The following is a 22,013-nucleotide window of genomic DNA, read 5'->3' on the forward strand; positions in this document are numbered from 1 at the left end:
TTCGGGCGTGCTACTGGTTTCCACCAGGTACACCTCTTCCTTATTGTGTTTTGTCATTTGGATTTGGGTTGATTGGCATGCATGGTTAAGAGATGACATTGTATGTACTGAACCCATACACGTCCTTATTGTATTTGGTCATTTGGATTTGAGTTGATTAGCATGCATGCATGGTTGACAGATTGAGCTCAATAATTAAAAAAATTGGTAAGGATGAATTAGAAGGATTGTGGATGAAGGTAGTTCATATTCAAATATTCAATACGAGGAAAAGAAATTATTGGTGGATCAGGCGGTCTCAATCAAAAAAAGGCTAGGGACAGGTTACAGATTGCATGTAATTTCCAAAGACAGTTCAATTTAGATTTTCTCACATATACAGGGAAGGAATTTCAGTGGTGGATAAATTAGAAAAATGGGAAGAAAATAGTGATACTACACAGTGGTGGTACCAGCCACCTGACTTCATTACAACTGCACTGCGGATCCGCTCTCCCAAATTTTGGCTTTGAATGATTTTGAAATCTTTTTTTATTTCCTTGTGGTTGCTCTCTTCCCTATCTTAGGAGGTAAGGTCTATGTCTCGTTCCATTTCTATTTCTGTTTCAGTTTTTTCTTTTTCAGTAAAAAACAACAACTTAGATTTACGTCCAACTCGTGGTTACGCGTTACTGCGAAATGACAGGTATATAGTGATTGGGTGATTAATAACGAATTTGTCAAATTCTTTACCAAGTCTTTTTTCATTTGTTTATTGTACAATTTACATTATTTTTCTTGTTATTTCGTACATAAGACTAGTTCGTTGGTACTTGGTACCAATATTTCTACCATGGCCACTATCACTGATGTCAGGTAAGTATTTAAATTCGACGTACCAATAAGGATTTATCTCGTATATAAATTTTTTACTTATAAATACCGAGTGGTAAATATAATCTCATTACCAAGCAAACAACTTCAATTTATTCCCAAAATACTTTCTGCTCATATCAATTTCCTTCTACAGATATGGCAACCAACTACAAAAACTCATCAACCCTAGTTTCATTTTTTACTGTTCTTATGTTTGTATGTCTAATTACCGACTTTGCAAGTGCGAGCTCAATCAAAGTCTGGAAAGGGCCGGGTTGTACCGGACACGATCAAACTTTCCACGGTTGTGGGTGTGCAGATGTTCCCCATGGCTTTCATGGTGGTTATAAATTTGATTACTCCGGGGAAAGTATAACTTTCTACAATAATCATGGGTGTCGTGATGTCCATGATCGTTTTCACCATGATGTACGCAAGTGTGACGAGTTTGGATTCAAAAGTGTCAAAATCCAGTGTTGATTGATTGATGTATTGCTCGATCGATACGAATATGCGTATAGGCCTGGCCCGTCACACAGTTAAATATGCATGTATAATTTTCTATGTTTTTGTTTGTCATCATTGTATTTAAGTTTACACATACGTTTGTTGTTGTTTTATGCTTGTATGCATGTTTTATGTAATTGGTTAGTTAATAGAATAAAAGCCGGGTCCTTATTATAAATTTCGACTTTGCTCATCTCTTTTTAGTTTCGTTTTGTTTTTTTATATAAGAGATCTTTTGTCAAAGGCAAAAAGAACACTTTTGCTTCACTATACTACTTGCTTCACTGTACTACAAATGCTATCCTGCATGACTTTGGAGTATTATTTTCCATTTAAGCGGTTTCTAAGACGTTGGATGATCAAATAAACGGTTGCATTCGCATTCAGTCTATGTCCCACCATTTTCGATTCAAGACCCACCATTTTTCCTAAAGGTTCAAAGCTTCTAGATCTGGATTTTAAATGTAAGATATAGTGACCTAACGGTTTAGAAGCCGCTTGAGCAGGAAGGTATCCCGCAAAGTCATCCGGGATAGCAGTGTTCTCACTGTAAAATCAAGGAAAGAACATGAAAAGAACACAGAGTAAAGAAAGTTTTGATGATATGCATCAATTATTTGATGAACCAGAAGCTCAATCTTGTGGTACTGCATCTCTAACCCTAGCCAGGCCGGTCATTGATATCGGCTTTTAAACAGAATAACGTTTTCTTAGAGTTTCCAGCTTTCCTAGTAATTCCTTCAATGCTGGTCGGCATTTTGGCTCGCTACGCATTGTCAAAATGAAAAAAGAAAGGTTAATTAATGATGAAGATATAGGCGGAGACATTATTCTACGTGGTTAAAAAAAATGTACATAGTTACCACATATATAAGCACCTTTGGCAGCAGCTCTCAATTAGAGATGCCCAATGTGGGTCTGTATCCTTTGGAATCTCAAGTCGTTGGTCCATGAATCCAACAGCTCCAATCACCTGCATAAATGATCACTCACTAAAACTGCAAATATTCTGCATTATGATCATATGTTATACCATGGCGCACACTTTTTTTGGGCAGAAACGAAAAGTGTAACCAAGTTTTCGAATTACTTTAATGAATACCTGGAATGAGTTGAGGGTATCCCAAGGGATCTTTCCAGTACCAAGCTCCCACATTACCACTCCAAAGCTATACACATCAGACCTGCGCAGTAGTTTATTATTATTTCAGAAGTTGGGCAACAGTAATCAAATAATCCAAAACTCATTAAGAACGCAACTGAAATCGCTTTTAACTTACTTCTCATCTGAGGGTTCATTACGAATAACCTCTGGAGACATCCACTGCGGCTGGAGGGAAGAAAAGAAGTGGAAAGACAAACTCGTAAATAGTTAACTTGGTATATAACTAGATATTCAAACCAGCAAGAAAATAAAAAATCTTTAAACAATACTGAAGGCAAATACCGTTCCTTTGCCGGACTTCAGAGAGACATACGTTGCGTGTTTTAGTCTTGAAAGACCGAAACCACCAACCTAAGGAATCCAAATTAGATTAATAAATGATATATCATACATGCCTGCATTTTCCAAAGATAAAATAAATTGAACAAGAGAATCTTAACTTAGAAAGGCAACGAAACATTAACCTTCACAGTCCAATTCTTATCAACCAACAGATTTGACGACTTCAAATCACAATGGACAACTGGTGAGTTGCAATTATGCAGATAACTCATACCTCGTGCCTACAGAAAAGTTGGCGAAAGGAATGATGAATAGGTAGTAGAGTCATGCATGTATGGAACAGGAGAGTATGTACATAATAAAACAAGAGGAAAGAAAATTGAAAGCAACAATATATCGGTTGCGATATTTTGGTTTGGTATTTAAATAAGGAGTACATACAATGTATAAAGCCATGAGAACACGCCGCCTACAATCTATTTTACTAGTTCTCGAAGCAACTGAAACAAACTTCCACTACATAATGATTATTCTAGACCCGGTTAGTTAAATGGTACCGAACGATAATTAAAACATAGTCCAAACAAGAAATCCTCTTCAATATGCAGAAAACAAGAACAGTGCTCTACAGTCGACTATGAAGTTTATATCACAAGATAAAGCAAACAACGAACCGTGGCATGAACTCTGTGATAATGCACATGTGCTTAGGTGAAGTTACGGTTGGGAAAATTGGCACCCTAGCGCAGCGGAATCACAGGATCACAAAGGATAATTGGTGATTTGGATCAAATATGGGAGAAATAATAAGAAAGACAAAATATAAAGAAGCACACACAACCACAACTCAAGATATACGTGGTTCACCTTTACAGGCTACATCCACCGCCAACACCACCAGAAACTTGCATTAAATCAAAGACCATTACATGCTCTTTCCGCAACCCAAGACAAGACAAAGAGTTAACAAGACATACCCGAAAACACCATCGAAGAAACAATAGAAACTAATTCTCTAACCATTCCTCAAACCAGCCTCATGTCTTCTCTTCTACACCGTCTTCACAGCTGCTAGTAACAGAGGAGAAACATGGAAAAACTAGAAATTAGGTCTAGGGCAAAGCCCCAAACCCTAAACACTAGAGCACCAAAATTCTCTCTCTACAAGTCTTTCTATCACACCGATATTGACCTTCACGGTATCACACGATCCTCCCCTACCAAAGAGACCAAAACCCTAAGCATTAAGAATTTACCACTCTTCTGGGTTGAATGTCTACAAACCTACAAATCTACTCCTATATATAGAGAACACAAACTTGGCCACCAAGTATTAGTCTCCAACTAGGAAATTAAACTCTTTCCTAAATTCTATATGGCCCATATTAGGAAACCCACTCAATGGGAAAAGACCCAAAGATAGGAAACTCACGGTTTTCTAACAATCTCCACCTCAGATCATACTTTCAAGCATGAGACGATCACATGAAATTACCTTCATCTTCCACCAAAGTTATTCACCATCTCTATATTCCCGTAGAATTACTTTCGAAGCTCAAATCCGAACTTCCATCTTCATAGAACCATCTCTTCGATCAAAACACCATGACGTTGATAAAAGTCTTCAAACCATCTTCTTCATGAAGAATACTTGTGAAATTGATCACGTTTCACAAACACCATGAAAATCTTCTACCACCATGAACGAATCCTTCCACAGACTCCACTACTGATCAATAAGAGAACCATCCGTAAGAATCACCATTAGCTCCACCTAGCCAGTAAGCTAATTACATATTGAACTCTAATCCAGAAAGGAAGAATTAGCTTCAGTATCATACTCCAGCACATGTCATGATTATCGTGTATCTAAAACAAACCATAAGATATTTCCATTGTGATTAACATGCTTAATCCCTTAAGAGATTCTCAAATCCATCACCAATCTGACATACTCCTTACCACCATCACACCCAACATACTCGCTTAAAATATATACCATGTGAATTCCCATATTATTGTGTGGTACATGCTTTCGAGATCGGACACATTCTTGAAATTACGTACAAGCCATCAAGAATACTTTAACATAGATTTAAAAACATAAATCTATAACATCTCGTGCACAACTTCGAAGCGTTGCTGGACTTGCTTCTATATGAGACCTCACAATCTCATCCTTTCTTCAAACTTTGTAACCCATTATTTATAGTGTATGATTACTAACACTCTTCAAAAAGCATATATGTATTCCACCTCATTCGGCCTTAATCTGCATCCCATACTACATCATAAAACCAAAAGAAGAGCATACACTTCTACCAAGTTGAACCTCTGATTTGTGAATCACATCACAAATCCATCTTTGTGTAAACACTGGTTGAAACATTATCTTCAAAACATATTTCTCCACCCGAACAATAAACCATTGTTCAATTCCAGGTTCAATCACTCCAGCCCGTCCTTGGCTCTGATACCAATTGTTGGGAAAATTGGCACCCTAGCGCAGCGGAATCACAAAATCACAAAGGGCAATTGGTGATTTGGACCAAATATGGGAGAAATAATAAGAAAGACAGAAGATAAAAAAGCACACACAACCAAAACTCAAGATATACGTGGTTCACCTTTACAAGCTACATCCACCGCCAACACCACCAGAAAACTTGCATTAAATCAAAGACCATTACATGCTCTTTCCGCAACCCAAGACAAGAAAAAGAGTTAACAAGACACACCCGAGAACACCATCGAAGAAACCATAGAAACTAATTCTCTAACCATTCCTCAAACCAGCCTCATGTCTTCTCTTCTACACCGTCTTCACAGCTGCTAGTAACAGAGGATAAACATGGAAACACTAGAAACTAGGTCTACGGCAAAGCCCCAAATCCTAAACACTAAAACACCAAAATTCTCTCTCTACAAGTCTTTCTATCACACCGATATTGACCTTCACGGTAGCACAAGATCCTCCCCTACCAAAGAGACCAAAACCCTAAGTACAAGGATTTACCACTCTTCTAGGTTGTATGTCTACAAACCTACAAATCTACTCTTATATATAGAGAATACAAACTTGGCCACCAAGTATTAGTCTCCAACTAGGAAACTAAACTCTTTCCTAAATTCTATATGGCCCATATTAGAAAACCCACTCAATGGAAAAAGACCCAAAGATAGGGAACTCACGGTTTTCCTAACAGTTACTCCCCCATAAACACTTGGATACGGAGCTTTTTCATAAGCAACACCTGCAAAAAAAAATATTTAATTAGAACGAGGCATATATATATATGCATGTCTATAGAAGACAATGTCAATGAGCTTGGTTTGAACTTTGAAGAACTACCTCTTGTGTAAAAGAGTGTAGCAGGTCATCAGAATACTCGAACTTAAAAAATACCTTCAGAGCTACGTCCTGCAAAAAGGAGATCGTACTTCTTAAGTTCTTAACTTGTGCACTATGTTTCCAAAATCTAGGCTTAACTATTCCTCCTGCAGATTAATTAAGTTCTTATAAAAGAACAGCAAACTTACCGATCCACACCACATACCATGATATACAGTTCCACATGAACCTGAAAGCAATCAGATCAGCAAACTACGGCATATTAAAAAGGAAAATAAATTCCTTAATCAAAAGAAATATCTAAAGTTCTTAATACCTCGCCCTAATTTTTCCCCAACCATTAACTCTTCCCACAAGATGTCATAATCGGATGAATCTGTTACCTGATCAAATTTACAAGGAGGACTGGTATTATTAGTAAGGCTTACACTAATTTTGACAGACGCAATAGAATCATTGGCCTCATTTGCAAATTGGTTATTACTTCCCAGAACCTGGAGTTTTGGCGTTCCGCAGGACGCTGAACTCTTTGACCGAAGGAAGTCATTTTGTTGTTCATTTCTCATGCAGCAGGCGAAGATGTGATGTCTAGCCCTTGCAACCAACCCATCATGTTGACTTACTTTCCATTGCCGTGATATGTTTTTCTTCTTAATGAAAGCCACTGCTGTTGAAGTACCAATCATGCCTTCACTTTTCCCACCGTATACTCCAAATTTTCTACCCGAAAGTTTTTCCACCGGGGCAGCTTTTAAAGGTAGGTCGCCTGTAATAATGCGAGCTCCTCTCGGAGTAACTACAGTTTCCAAAGGTTGTTTAGAATCAATATCCCGTGTAGATGTCGGATGACTAAGGGTACTGGAATTGGCCTTCGAAGATGAAACTGATGGCGTTTGGAGAAAGTCCTGTGCATCAGCAGACATACATATAATCCCAACAACATTACCATCATCATCATAGAGGTGCGTAAGGGTAATATGAACAAAAATCCGTATCCCTTGTTTATTCTTAACTGGGAATGTCCCAGTCCAATTTCCGCTCGACGCATTCTTGCGGTTTATATGCCTCGCTTCTTCTCTGGCTTCTCTTTCGACAATGAGCTCAACGATATCCTGACCGAGAGCTTCTGAAGCAGAAAAACCATACAGTTTCTCAGCTGATCAATTCCTGCAGTATGATTGAATTTCCACATAGCCCCATAATAAATCAAGTGCACAATCTAACTAAAAACCGTAAAAGAATGAAGAATAAATTGAGAATTGCACACACAAAATGAAAAGTGATATAGAGAAAAAAATATTTACCAGTAAGTTACCATACCAGTGGCATCAAGTATATGGATAGCTTGACCCATTGACTGCAATATATTCAATAGAAAAATATCTGTAGAATTCAATGCAATGACTTTCCTAGAGGTTGGAATGAACGTATCACGGAAACATTACCATTAAGATGCTTGCGTGTCTTTCAGCTTCAAGTTGTTATCTACTCTTTAACAATAACTGTTCTATCTTCTCCTGGTATCAGTGCTAGTACTTGTGGTGATGGGAGGTTTTAAGGTAAACGCATCTACGAAGACAAATAATTTAACTTCCAGTGCGAGCTAGTGGTGGCCGGTGGTGGTGGTGGGGTTTTCTTTTGGCAGTTTTTATACAGTTAATTTGTCAATCATTCACGTGATACTGCAATCTATTTGGTAGCTATTTGGTACCTAGTAACATTTTCACCCACATGGCACTAGTTCACAGAGTTTGTGTCCGAAAGCAAGAGTGGCAGCGCGAAGGGAGAAAATATGCGACAGCTTGCACGACCATGCATTGGCGTGATGCGTTCAATGTCCACTATACATCGGATAGAGTCGGAAGTGATGATTGAGAATACATTAAGGTTAAATTAGGAAAAAGAAGGGAAAAAAGGAAAATAGAAAAAAGAAAAACAAATTTTGTGTGTGCAATTCTTTTGACGCGAGAATAAAGACTCTATGCAGCTTGAATCAGAGGAGATCCGTTTTCTGTTTCTTGTATTTTCTGTTTTTTGTGTTTGTGAAAAGATCCGTTTTAGGAGATCCTTTTCTAAGAGAATCTCCTCATAAACGAGGAGAAAAAATGGATCTCCTCAGCTTGAATTGCACACTAATTTCTAAGAGGAGATATGTTTTCTGTTTTTTGTGTTTGTGAAAAGATCTAACTAGAAATTCATCTAACTTAAGTCATCTCTCCTCCTTTTCCTATTCTCTTCCTCGAAACGATTTCCGACGACAAGATTCTCATTCTCCGGCGATTTCTTACTGCTCAGATCTGCTGCTCTTGGGATAGATTTGAGCAGTACCCCATTTCCTCCGTTTGTTGTTAGATTCTCATTGCTTTAGCTAGGGTTTAAATATTTTTTAGATTTAGCTTTGGGTTTCATCCATTCTTGTCGGCGGCAAGTTATCTTCGTCTTCATGGCGGATATCTTTGTGCTCTTAGAGCATCCTATCTCGACTTCAATGGTCGTTTTATGTTGGGTTTACAATGTTTCAAGCACATCTTCGACGATCTCCGGTGACCGGAAAATTCATCGGAAAATTCAAGAACAAAAGCAAATCACTCCTATGGGGTATCTCTTTCTCAAGAAGAAGAAAACTATCAAAAATGGTGGATTTGTAATCCGAAAACCATTTTCCCACCGATTCAATTGGTTCTCTATTCATACTTGTTTCTAGTCTTTTACCAATTTTCTTTCTCTTCTATTGTTAGAATAGTTGGTGTTGTACTAGAATTGTATGATATTTCATTATATTACTTAAATTTTGCGAAAAATGGGTCATTTGTCCAAATATTTTTGAAACATGGTTCAAATGGACGAGTAAAAATTAGTATGGGTGAAATGGACACCAAAAAAATAGCAAGGATGAAACTGGATTCATCCTGACTTAAACTTAAAAAATAGCAAGGATGAAACTGGATGCATCCTGATGTAAATTAAAAATAAAAAAAATATTTGAAAATGGGTAGGATGAAACAGTTTACATCCTTGTTATTTTTACATTTTTTTTCCATTTAAACAGTATCAAAATCTAAATGTCCTTTTCACCCAGGAATTGTTAATTTTGGTATTTTTAACCAATTCTGTGTAAATTTTGATGTATTGAAACCCTTTGTAACCTAACTTTACTATCAATGAAGTTTTAGTTTATCAAAAAAAAAAAAAAAGATCTAACCTTCCTTCTCGGATAAATCTGATCAGCTAGTTTCCTTCAAACAATCCGAACTCATGCTATCAACAATATTATTACTAAGACTATTAGCAGTTTTTGAAATTCATTAACAACTTTTACTGCAATGTCTTTTGTTGGCAATCTTCTGTATAAACTTCAATAAGAATAGAAGAGGGAATAAGAATACAAACCCATATAGACAAACCAAAGTCGAGGAAAGGATTATATCCTCTAGCGTTAAGACAGATTCATCTCGCACTGGTTCTTACAGGTTATCGATGTATGTCTCCAGGATAAAACGACTTACTTTTCGATGTAGATAAACTATGGCGAACCAAAACTTAAGAGTGATGAACTCTCTTTTACATAAACTTAATTGATGATTTTAATTAGAATGCAGTAGAATGATAATATGTTTCTAATTGATATATTTTTCTAAGTGTGTGCAGGGTATTTTTAGAAATTACTACTACCTCTTCAATGAAGCATCATGATGCTTCAAATACCTCTTCAATGGAGAATCATGGTGCTACAAGGATTTCTCAAGGGATGCAATGGAGAATCATGGTGCTACAAGGATTTCTCAAGGGATGCGACTTTTGAATACCAATATCAATTCCTAAAGGTTGTATCTCTTCACGTCAGGTTTTAGGTTTCTTTTAGTTTCCAACTTGAAACTAACTTAACCTAACTAATAGGCCAATTTAAGCAATCCAATATGGTATTTTTCATATACCAAAATTGGATTCTATTTTCCAACATCCTCAAATATAGCTTGGTTAGCATGCTGAAATAACTATTTGTTTAGAAAACTTCATGCTCACTACTTACACTGATTTTCCTCTGCATTAGCCATTTCATATCTAGGAGATTGCACAGAAGATAACACACTATTTACCAATCTATGAGGAACCAATGAGCTAGCTATGCCGCACGGCTCTCTTGATGTTGACTATTGATATTGTCCAGCAGTTTTTTCTCAGCGACAACACTTCATTAATGTGGTTAGTGCATGTATTAATAATAAGTATAGAAGATAAATTACCAAGTGTAAAACCATAAAAAATAGAAAAGGTATCAGCTCTACTCCAGGAAATAGCATCCAATCATCAAACCCTAGCCCACTTTCGTTGTACCTCAGCTTCTTCTATTTATAGCATCTTTATATCTCATTAATCTCTTCGTTTATTTAAGCGTTTCTATGTTTTAGCTTATATAAATTTTAATATTTGTTCCTCTTATCAGTTTTTAATTTTCTTCTACTTTTTTGAATTGGTTGTGTTTTATTTTAGGGGTTTAACCTATCTGTTCTTCAATCAATTTGAAGAGGTTGGATAATTTCCTAAGTCCTTGTGGAATGATGATCTTCTATGGAGGAATTTCAACTACACCAGCAACAAAAACAACATCTTTATCAATGGAAACAAGTACAACAATTACAAAAGCAAGACCAGTATCACCAGCAACAACATCATTTACTCCAGCTACAAATGTTCTCAAGACTCCGACACGATTCCGACAGATTCAGACCGATTTTTACCGATTCTGACAAGTAGCCTCTGCTATTTTTGTTACTCTTATCTCCAAGTGACTAAGAACCCTTGGTTGACTAAAAATCTTTGTCACTGTTACTGTTACTTTTATCACCAAGAGATTAAAAACTCTCGGTGGGTTCAAACCCTTCATCACCATGTGATTAAAAATCCTTGGTTGATCGAAAAACCCATTGTTGGATCTCTTAAAGATCCCACTGCTGCAAAACTGCAGAGTGCAAATTTGTATCCAATAAATCAAATATGGCCTCTTAGCCTTGATGTGTTACTGTTATTGTCCTTTGGGATTGTTGGAATGGTTGTAATGGTTAGAATTAGAGAATATGTTGTGATGAGGAATTATCTTAGATATGATGTCTGTAATCAGCTTTGTGATGAAACTTGTATTGTCTTCGATCTCGGATCTCTATCGATGGAATTATGAGGCATGCCTCTTTTATGAAAAAATAAAAGTGATTGAGAAGTGCTTTTGAGATGTTACTAATTACAAAAACGTTACCCCTTGTTTCGCAAGACAGTTTGACCATTTGAGTAAACCTCCTTGACTGGTCTAAATCTTTTAGAATGACGTGTAATTTCGGTGCTTTAGGCTCTTTCAGCGCACTATGACTAGCCTCTGGGTGTAATTACTCTTATACCTTTCTCATGATTTTGGGTATATCTACACCAAGTACATTAGGGTTGCCAATAAATACTTAGTTCAAAGGTTTTGCAACATATTGCGTATCAATTTTCTTTTTTGGCTCATGTGTATTAACAATTTCACTTTTAGCAACTCCATGACAGCATTTGGGTTCAGTAAAGCGATGTCCAATTGATTTACAATGATGCATGGAAGGTAACTTTTTCTCAGTGAAGCAACCCCCATAAAAGCAAATTCTTCTCCTTCGACTGGAATTTCGTCATGAATAGCATAAGAAAGATCGATGTCGGCAATAGGATTTAGTATTTCCAAATGAAATTATTAATATTAATGGTGGCGATCAATCTGGTGATACCTAAAACTTAAGCAAATCTGACTTAGCCTTCATTTCGTTAAAGATCGATGTCGGCAATAAATTCTCAACTCAAAATCTTTACTTTGTTTTTGAAGCACACAACTCATATATTGGTTGGCATCTCATTCTCATCAAAAGGTTCTAAACACGCAAGTTATATCAACTAATGGCATCCAATCAAAATGTGCAAGTCATAAGCCTTAGAATCATTGAAGTGACTTAGATTTTATGATTGGGTGAATAATAATAACGAATTTGTCAAATTCTTTTACCATGTCTTCTTTAATTTGTTTATTGCAATATTTTCACATTATCTATCTTCTTATTCATATGCGACTAGTTCATTGGTACCGATTCTACCGTGATTACTATCACTGTGATGTCGCGGTAATATTTAAAATATAAACCACCAATGAGAGTTAATCGGTAATATTGAAATATAAACCACCAATGAGGGTTAACTCTTGAACAAAAAATTTACTTATAAATACCGAATGAAAATACATTATAATCTCATTAACAAGCAAAACAGTTTCAGTTTACTCACTTATAATTTGCAAAACAGTTTCTGCTCATATCTATTTACCAACTAGTGATATGGCAACCAACTCCAAGAAATCATTTACCTTGGTTTCAGTTTTTACGGTTCTTGTGTTTGCATGTCTAATTGCAGACTTCGCAAACGCAAGCTCAATCAGAGTCTGGAACCAGGAGCACTGTTCCGGACATAGTCTAAAATTCCGCGGTTGTGGGTGCGCAAACGTTCCCCATGGCTATCATTGGGGTTATCGTTTTAAATACACTGGCGAACCTATTAGTTTCTACAGTCATCATGGGTGTGGAGGACATCTTGTAGATCATTTTACTCATCATGAAGGAAGCTGTGACTGGTTTGAATTCAAGAGTGTCTATATCCACTGTCATTGATTGATGCGTCGATCTAAGAGAATATATGTATAGGCCTGGCCGCCATATCGCATCGACAGACAGTTGGATTTGTTGGAAGAACACTTACAGGATCGAGTATGAGGAGTTTGGTGCTTAATTTGCACATTATTTTTTTCTGTGTCTTTGTTTGTGCTTTGATTTAATTACATGTAGTCATGTACGTTTGTTGTGGTTTGACACTTATATTTATGTTTGGTGTAATCGTTTTTAACTAAATAAAGGCCGGTCTTTAATGTTTCATACTTTGTTGACAGAGAATGTTTGGATAGAAATAGTTTTTCAATTTGAATAATCGGAAATGTCAAAATCTAGTCTGAGAAATAGGTTTCAGAATCATTTGTAAAAGCAAAATAATATCTTTTGTGGAGCGATTTCTTTTGTGGAGCCATATGCATTTACGGTAAATATCAAAGAATATATCAAGGATGTTACCGGATTCTTTTCCTTCTAAAAAAAAAAGATTCACTAAGGTGAGCTAATTTTTACCCAGATATGACGAATTATAAGAAGAAAATCAGGTTTTGTATAAAATAATAAAATTTATGACAAAATTATCTCCAAGCACTCCACATAATAAGAAACGATTTTCTTTAATTTCAAAATATCAAAATTCCATAAGATTTTATCTTCTCATTATGAAAAATGCAGTATTATAAGTTAAATGGTTCACAATTGCACATAATTGTGATGTAATGAAAATTCTTTTTAGCTCAAAAATGGGGAGAGGTATTCTTTTCATTTTCATTCTTTTGTCAATCACTCATGTTTCAGTCATCGCCGTGAATCGGAAGAAAGGACTCAGTATCAAGATGGTTCATATAGACTCCAAAGAATCACCTTTATATCCAGGTGACCATTTGACAAGAGGTGAAAGGCTTCATAGACTCGTTCAACAATCCAAAGCTCGCGCACGTTATATGGAGTCACAGATATTACTCCAAAGCAATGCAACACGGTCCATCAATCCCGATGTTGCTCGTCTGCCTGTTTTTTTTGAACCATCTATGTATTATGCTGCACTGGTTGGTATAGGTGCTTTTCAAGGTCAACAGCAACCATTTCTAAAGTACTATTTGATGGTTGACACAGGTAGTAGTTTTACGTGGCTACAATGTGAAGGTGCCACCGAAGCTTTCACTTAAGATATGCCACTTTATCCTTGGAATTTATCAACTACATATAGTCCTATATCTTGTAATGAGCATCGTTTCTGCAAGGGTAAGTGCAATGCTGACGGCCAGTGCACTTATATAGCAGATTATGCGACTGGATCAGTTACGTATGGCAGTGTTGTTGAAGAAAAGCTCACTATAGGCTCTGATACCGGTGGCCTTGAAAGTATTGATTTGAAAATGGGTTGTGGTTTGATACCGGTGGCCTTGAAAGTATTGATTTGAAAATGGGTTGTGGTTTTCGCCAACACAATTTCGATCAATTCTTAGGTAAGAATCATTTACGTGGCAAACCTGATCTTATTGCAGGAATACTCGGCTTAGGATCAGGAGAATGGTCTTTTCTAAACCAATTAGGAGATGTTGGACAAGGTAAATTTTCCTACTGCTTGACGACGTATGACACGAACGTTGAGGGATCCAATACGTATTTAAGGTTTGGTGCAGATACGACAATTGGAGGCGCAGGTCAAGAAGTACATACAACTCCCATTGTTGTGAATAATTTTCTCACACAGATATATTACTTAAATCTAGAAGATGTTAGTGTAGGTAACAAAAGAATAGGATTTCCTAAAGGGACGTTTGAGATTAACAAAGAAGGAGGTGGTGGTACTTACATCGATTCTGGTACTATAATATCTGTTATGTATAAAGATTATTTTGATAGAGTTGCAGATCTGGTGAAGGCACATTTTCACAAGCTCGGCATTAAAAACATTGGTTCCCAACAAGATTTTGATCTGTGCTTCCAAATACCGGAAGCATTTCCTATTGCCGACTTTCCTTCCATGATACTTCATTTTCAGCATGCCGACTATGTTATTCCACATTACAAAGATAATTTTGTGATGATATCTAATGAAGTTGATTGTTTAGGCATCATCCGTGGAGATACGAATTGGGTAGGTTTTGTTTTAGGAGCGATGCAACAAACTAATAAACGAATTTTGTATAATATTAAGGATCAGTCACTCTCATTCGCTATAGAGGATTGCAAATCAGGTTCATCAAGGGACAATGCGTTCCGTGTAGCTGGGAATGATTCAGCCATTTCGTCTCAAATTTAATAAATTTATCTTCTGATCCCACGTCTAAAAATATCTTCAGTTTTTTAATAATTTCACTAGTTAAACAGGGGCAATCAACCATTATTATCATCTTAAAAAATAAATAGCACTGATATTTACCTGGCAAAACAGCCATTTACACAAGAGATTACCATAGTCTGTTCTGGACTGATACGAGCTTGTCTTAGTCTGTACATTAAGATGACGAACATAACTCTTGTCTAGGCAATGATGATGAATCTGCTAGTCTTTTGCTAAGTGAAACCAAGGATATATAGTGAGGTGATTGCTAATTGTTCTCTTCGATAAAATTGAAATGAGAATGGCTCACACCTTAATGGATTCATTCCCAGAGTCATGGAGAGGGTATATGAAACGTGAATTATCAAACAGCTCGGAATGAGTGGACCCAGATCGGAAATGCAATGTCCTTATTATCCCTCTTTCAATCAGACCGACTGACGTACGTGAACTAAGCTAACCCATAACCGGTGAATCTGAACTCTGCAAACTCCGGTCTTCGGCTCTGCCATCCTGCAACTATTCGCATCAGTCTAATTGATTCTTAACTGATAAAGGTCTCACTTAAAGAGCAGGTATGGGCCATGGCACCTCAAATACTTGAACTCTTTGCTCTCTGATTTTAATTTAGATAGTTCCTTTACATGGTAAGAAAATCCATGACATGAAGAAAATGCTGTCGACCCTGCAGAACTTCTTCCTCGAGCCAAAGTATATTGGAGATTTGTTGAAATCAATCTTCTTCCAACCTTCAGGTTGTACTCTTGGCTGCACCCAAATAAATTTTGGTTATATTGCTGATAACGGCGAGTTCCCTTTTGGCCCACCAGAACCTCTGGCCGGTCGATATACATCTTCAGATGGATATTCCTTAACAACACATGCTCTCAATACGAAAGAAGCTGCTTTAGGAGTGTTGTAGAATGGTACACTTAATTTAACTTTGTTGATCTCGTCATAACTTCCAATCTGGTTTGAACTCAGAAACGCATACTGAGATAGACCCCCCTCCTGTGCAGACATCTCTAGCCACAATCTGTCTTTGTCCGATACATTAAATAATGTCATTTGGACTGTAACACCGGCAGGCAATCCAGAAACGAAGGGAATAGGGTTTTCCGAGTCGTTACCTGGTACACCCAATTCCGCCTTGATGTGTTTTAACATTCCATCAAACACCATTTCTTTAAGCGAAAATAAATCAAGTATTCTTTTGAATAAAAATTGCTGACTCAAAGCACCATCATCTAGGTATCCCTGTTCACTCAATGACTTTCTCAGTTCTCCAGCAAATTCAGAAAGTTCGATGTGCAAGTCCTCACAGAGAAGCTCTATGTCGGAGATGTTAGATTGCACCCTCTTCAATGTGTAAACATTACAACAGATCTCCATTTCGGACAACCTCAGAACACAAGCAAGAAGTACCAATTCTAAGATAGGCAGTTCTTCTTTTTTACTCAACCCCGAAAACTCGTACCTTAGCTTTCCAAGATCATAATCTAGCTTTTCCAATAAATGATCCAACATTCCTATTTTCCGATAATGGAGCTTACTTAATGGCAGAAAATGAACCCATATTTCTGCTAGATGTTGGACTACCTGAACATACTGAGATGCAAAGGCCAACAAACCAGTTAGTCTGTTCGAGTTCACAGCTACTGTTGCCAGGTCTTTACTGCAGCTCCTATATGTGAGAAAAAGAAAATAGAGTGTCATATCATTTACCGAATAAGTATAGAAACAGGTGACTGCATGAGAAATTGGTTTAAAAATAGAACCTCAAAGTCTTTTGTACTTCATCTGTGAACCCTGATTTTATCAGTTGCCAGGTAGCAGCTACAGTTCTGAGAATAAGATTTACGTTTTTCTCTGCCTCCTCGTCCGTGAAAATCACTTGCCGTTGATGAGATAGAGGGAAAGTTGTTTGCCTTAGATCTCGCAGATCATTTCGAAATAGATCTTCAGAGGCTCCATTACAAATTTGTTGCAGGGGTAGTACTTGATTGAATATCTCATCGATATTATGAAGCTGAAGCGTTCCTCCTGCAACAGGAAAGAGATCATCCTCTACAGATGATTCCATGCCAGGAACATGTGTAATTTTATTGAACTTTAACAAATAGGCTAAAAGGGTATCTCGAGTCGCACAATTTCTCAAAGAAAATGCAATTCTTCCAAGAAAAGGAATTGCACATGAAAATACTTTTGCTGGAATAGAACACCCAAGACGTTCATGTGCTAGAGGTGCTGAAATGGCTAAAACCAATACTGCAGCTACTCTTGGATTATCAAATCTGAGCTCGCCTTCACAGGACGGCTCTATCTGTGAGCAGGGCAGAAGAGAAACAAAAATAAGGGAACAGTTATTTTTTACATTTTATACTAATCTAAGTGCAATATAAGGCAAGACAAAAACCTCTTGAGACAATTCTGTAACAAAGCTGACGGCAAAATTTCCATGGTTTCTACCCATATAAAACAAAACAGAGAAGATATCAGCTTCGTCCTGGGAGGAGAATAGCAAGAGTTATATTCTATAAAAATTTGTCTTAGCCCATGAAGTGACAACAAGAATAAAACTACAAAAAAATCATAATTTATGTACACACCTCAGGATAAGTTTCCAAGTTGGTAAGAAGGCCATTAATTGATGATTTAAAAATCTTCATGAATGGCAGTTTCAGTAAGCAGAGGACTTTTCTGGCTGCACGTCTAATCAAGGTACTTGTATCAACCAGGGTACCAAGAAACTGCAAAGATAGGCCCAATCTTATGATATGAGATAATTAGTAGGTCTAACTTATTGAAAACCAAAAACTTCTCTTGCTGAATGTGTTGCAACTGTCCAACAATGTGATCCCAAAATGCAAATATATGTATTATGTTCAATCCACTCCTTGGTTTAATAAAAAAGGATAAAAGGACAGGAGGAATACCATATGCATGTGTGCCTCTTGCACCTTCAGACGATCACATGTTGCCATATGATGCATTGTTTCCAATGTTTGCAACCGAACAACCATAGAATGGTCATTCAACATGTCCATTAACAAATTCAAGGCATCATTTGCAAATCGGACAGAGAAATCTGTAAGCATCCCCAACGAATAACAGGCTGACCTCCTAACCTTCAACAAAAGCAGTAAGAACAATGCAGTGTGTGAGAAATTCAAGTTCAAGCTGGAGTTGACGATGCATATTGTAATTCTATGTGTTTACGCTCAAATTAAGCAAAACTGGAAATACTAATAAGAATCACCTCATAGAATTCGTCCTCGAGCCCATGAATAAAAGCACCAGCAGCATTTGAAGCTGGTAGGTCCAAAATTTTCGTATTACTCTTCCCAGGAAATTTTCTCTCTTTCAGGTTACCTAGGACTTTCTTTGACAAGGTCTGCAGTAGTATATCTTCAGACACAAACTTCATTTTCCCAAGGGAGACAAAAGCTTCATTCCTTACCTCCATACTCATATCTCTCACCATGGAACACAGCTGAAGAAGAACATAAATTACAAAAACCTAAATCAGGACTAATCATAATTCACTGGACAAAATTTGGTTCCAACGCAGTTATTCAAGTACCCTATGAAACAACTCAAGTCTTCCTCAAAATTCAAGCACTCACACATTGGTAATGTAATTACACAATTTTCTAACTATCACAAACAAATATATGCACATTCCAATGCTTCTAATTTGAATCCAGCTAGTACCATACTAGAGACTCACAAGGAATCCTACACATGTGCACGTATGAGGACAAACAGAGCCAACATTTCACCATTGGGATCCCCTGAAGTACCTGTTGTGGTACCAATTGGTGTCCAAATCTATTTCTCAATCACATTAACTATCTAAATTCAAGCATTACCTGAACAAACACCGAATCCAGCCAATCCTGCTCACCAGCTTCCATGCTAGAATCCGGTAACATTTGCCCCCATTCACAGACCTAAAATTCACTATAAACTCATTTCGGCAACACAAAAAAAAACATCAAATTAAGAACAAAAGAGAATCATTTCCAACCACTTACCACACAAATTGCAGCCGCCCTAACACAATCATTTCTATCAACAAATAAATCAACCGCCCGATCATATACTTCCGCAATCAATCCAGCATTCTTAAATTCCACCACTGATTTACTCAACCTTACTAAACCATCTAAAGAAATTCTTCTCACATAAGGATAAGGATCATTAACAAACCCTAACAAAACTCGACCTAAAATTTCATCTCGAATCCGAAATCTAAACAAATTCTTAAAAACCCAGTACCTAACAGACACAGAAGAATCAAAACAGAGCTCAATTATAACATTCTCATCAAATTCAGCAATAGCAGATACTAAATTTTCATCATGCTCAGCAATAGTGAGAAGAACTGATAGAGATTCAACTCTAAATTGCGAATTAACAGAACGACTGAAAGCGAAAGAACGGACCCTGTAGAATATTATACGTGTAAACTCATGATGATTAATTGCTATATCGCAGAGGAGTTTGAGGTAATGATTTTGATTTTGATTTTCTAGGGTTTGCTCTTGTTGTTGATGAAAATACTGAGTTAGGGTTTCGAATATGGCAGAGATGATATGATTAGAAGTGGAAGGGTTTATGATTAGTGACCTGATTGAACATAATGATTGAATTGAAAGATTTGATTTCTCTATTTTCCCCCAAATTTCTTCTCCCATTTTTTATTTTTGTATGAGCTGATTCGCGCCACATCACCACATCCGAAATGTGTCGGGTTCTATTTATAATGAAGTTTATAGTCGTATATCGTAGCTCTTGTGGTTCGACCCTAGGACCCTTTTGCATAGCTCTTGAACTTGGATATTTTGGATGGTAATCTAATTTCGGTATTCACACCAGCTGACTCGGCTACGTGTAAGAAAACTCTTGACCTCGAAGTTTTGTTTCGAGAATTGTGCCTATGGTTTGCTTCTATAGGTTTGTTTGGTCGCCACGTATTGGCGGTTCCGGAGGATATGTTAGTCAAATTTTTATTACTAGCATAGCTTGAATTTTGATTATTTCCGCGAGATATAACCCCAAAGCAATCACTATTCATCCATAAAAAATCCGTCAAAACAAAACTAACACAAAAAGTCCAAAAAACAAAATTTCGATGAAATCAAAATTTGGTTTCATTATAAAATTTGATGAAACCTCATAGAATTTGACGAAATCAATTTTGTGGGGTTTTTGTATCAAGTTTTTAAAATTTTGGGGGGTTTTGTAATTTAGTTTAAGATGGAGTTTTAATGAATCCCAACATTTGAGTAGGGGTTTTGTATAATTTAGTTTAAGATAGAGTTTTAATGAATCCCAACATTTGAGTAGGGTTTTGGTATCACATGTTTGGTCAAATTTTTATGACTAGTTTTGTATTTTATAAGTATGATTCCTTGTGTTTGGCTGGACGAGTTCTTGTGTGCTATCCTTTATCCATTCTTCTAACCTTTTAACCGGTTTTGGTGACCTCTATTTTGCGCGCTCCCTTCAGTGGTTAACCAACCCAGAGAAGAGGAATGCTTATCCAAAATTTTAAATGTTCGAGGAAATTGTAAATACTTTTTAATTTAGTTTTATTTAATTAAGATTTAAAAATACAAAAATGGCTTTGTCATTGGGAAGTTTTTCGTGTTTGTTCTAATCCATCGTCCTTTGCATGTTTTATGTACCCTTGGTGATTATTAACCTATCCAAGTCTCGTTTTTCGGCACAAGTATGGCACTCCAGCATTCAAAATTCTAATCCAAATTAAACTAGTTAATTTTTCCCTATTTTGATCCAAATTGAACTAGTTAACCCAATTCCAGCACCAAACAACCCGAAACCCAACCAATTTTTCCCTCATGTCAATCCTGGCATGGAATTGCCGGGGCATAAACCAACCACCAACAACACATCACCTAAGAGGATTAATCTCTACGTATAAACCGACCATCTTATTCATCTCAGAAACATTAGCCAATAACAATCAAATGCTTCGCATTGCTCAAACATTACAATTCCAGAACCACTGTTTTGTCCCCAAAATTGGAAAAAAAAGAAGAGGCCTCTTCCTATTATGGAATAATGATGTCAACATAGAAATCCTAACGACATCCCAAAGTTTTATTCACGCTATTGCCACCCCCCAGTCCCAGCTCAACCATGGATTTGCACTGGCATATATGGTCCACCACAACCGGCTGCAAGGAAAGATTTTTGGCAAGATTTCCCGTCCCTATTCCCCAGCACATCTACTCCTTGGATTCTCATCGGAGATTTTAATGAAGTGACGGACCAATCCGAAAAGAAAGGCGGAAGACCAATCACCTATGCTCAAACTCAGCCTTTTCTTCATCTAATTGATCAGATGAGATTCCTAGACCTAGGATTCCTAGCCAACCCTTACACTTGGACAAGCAACCAGCAAGGCCAAGACAATATCCAGGAACGCATCGATAGAGTTATATCAAACCATCAGTGGAGAACCGCCAATCCTCATGCAGGAATAATGCATTTGCCACGAATAGCTTCATATCATGCCCCAGTTCTTCTACAAATCAAAGCTCTAGAATGGAAAGGAAATAAGAACTACAAATTCGAACATTTATGGTTATCTCACCCGCAATTACAGCAAGTGGTCAACTCAGCTTGGGACAAAATGCATGACTCAGACCCCTCATTAAATCTCCAACTGAAGCTCATATCAACCAACGAGACCCTGACGGAATGGAATAAGGTAACCTTTGGCCATTTACCTATCCTAATTAAAAAATCAGCTGCCAAAATCAAGCAGGCACAACATCAATGTGCTATGTAGACGGGCCCAGCTCTAGAACAGTGGCTCCTACAAGAAAAACAGTTACGCACAGATCACCTCATCCTGCT

At 37.1% G+C, this 22,013-nt stretch overlaps 2 protein-coding genes and 1 pseudogene across 2 annotated transcripts; 1 reads left to right on the forward strand and 2 right to left on the reverse strand.

Annotated features, from left to right (window-relative positions):
* Positions 1 to 2,052: 2,052 nt before the first annotated feature.
* LOC113280247 lies at positions 2,053 to 7,515 on the reverse strand (annotated as a pseudogene).
* A 6,489-nt stretch (positions 7,516 to 14,004) lies between these two features.
* Positions 14,005 to 15,101, forward strand: LOC113280248 (aspartic proteinase CDR1-like). The gene is made up of 2 exons (XM_026528898.1): positions 14,005 to 14,221; positions 14,341 to 15,101. Exons 1-2 carry the CDS (start codon positions 14,005 to 14,007, stop codon positions 15,099 to 15,101), a joined length of 978 nt encoding a protein of 325 aa, XP_026384683.1.
* LOC113283858 (protein SIEL-like) lies at positions 15,102 to 19,871 on the reverse strand. The gene is made up of 8 exons (XM_026533236.1): positions 19,160 to 19,871; positions 18,995 to 19,075; positions 18,382 to 18,615; positions 18,059 to 18,250; positions 17,732 to 17,872; positions 17,539 to 17,628; positions 16,901 to 17,445; positions 15,102 to 16,806 (listed from the first exon to the last, which is right to left on the reverse strand). The coding sequence occupies exons 1-8, from the start codon at positions 19,820 to 19,822 to the stop codon at positions 15,912 to 15,914; spliced, it is 2,841 nt and encodes a 946-aa protein (XP_026389021.1). The 5' UTR covers positions 19,823 to 19,871; the 3' UTR covers positions 15,102 to 15,911.
* Between the last annotated feature and the right edge of the window lie 2,142 nt (positions 19,872 to 22,013).

Source organism: Papaver somniferum, chromosome 5, assembly GCF_003573695.1.
Source record: "Papaver somniferum cultivar HN1 chromosome 5, ASM357369v1, whole genome shotgun sequence".
Taxonomy (NCBI): Eukaryota; Viridiplantae; Streptophyta; class Magnoliopsida; order Ranunculales; family Papaveraceae; genus Papaver; species Papaver somniferum.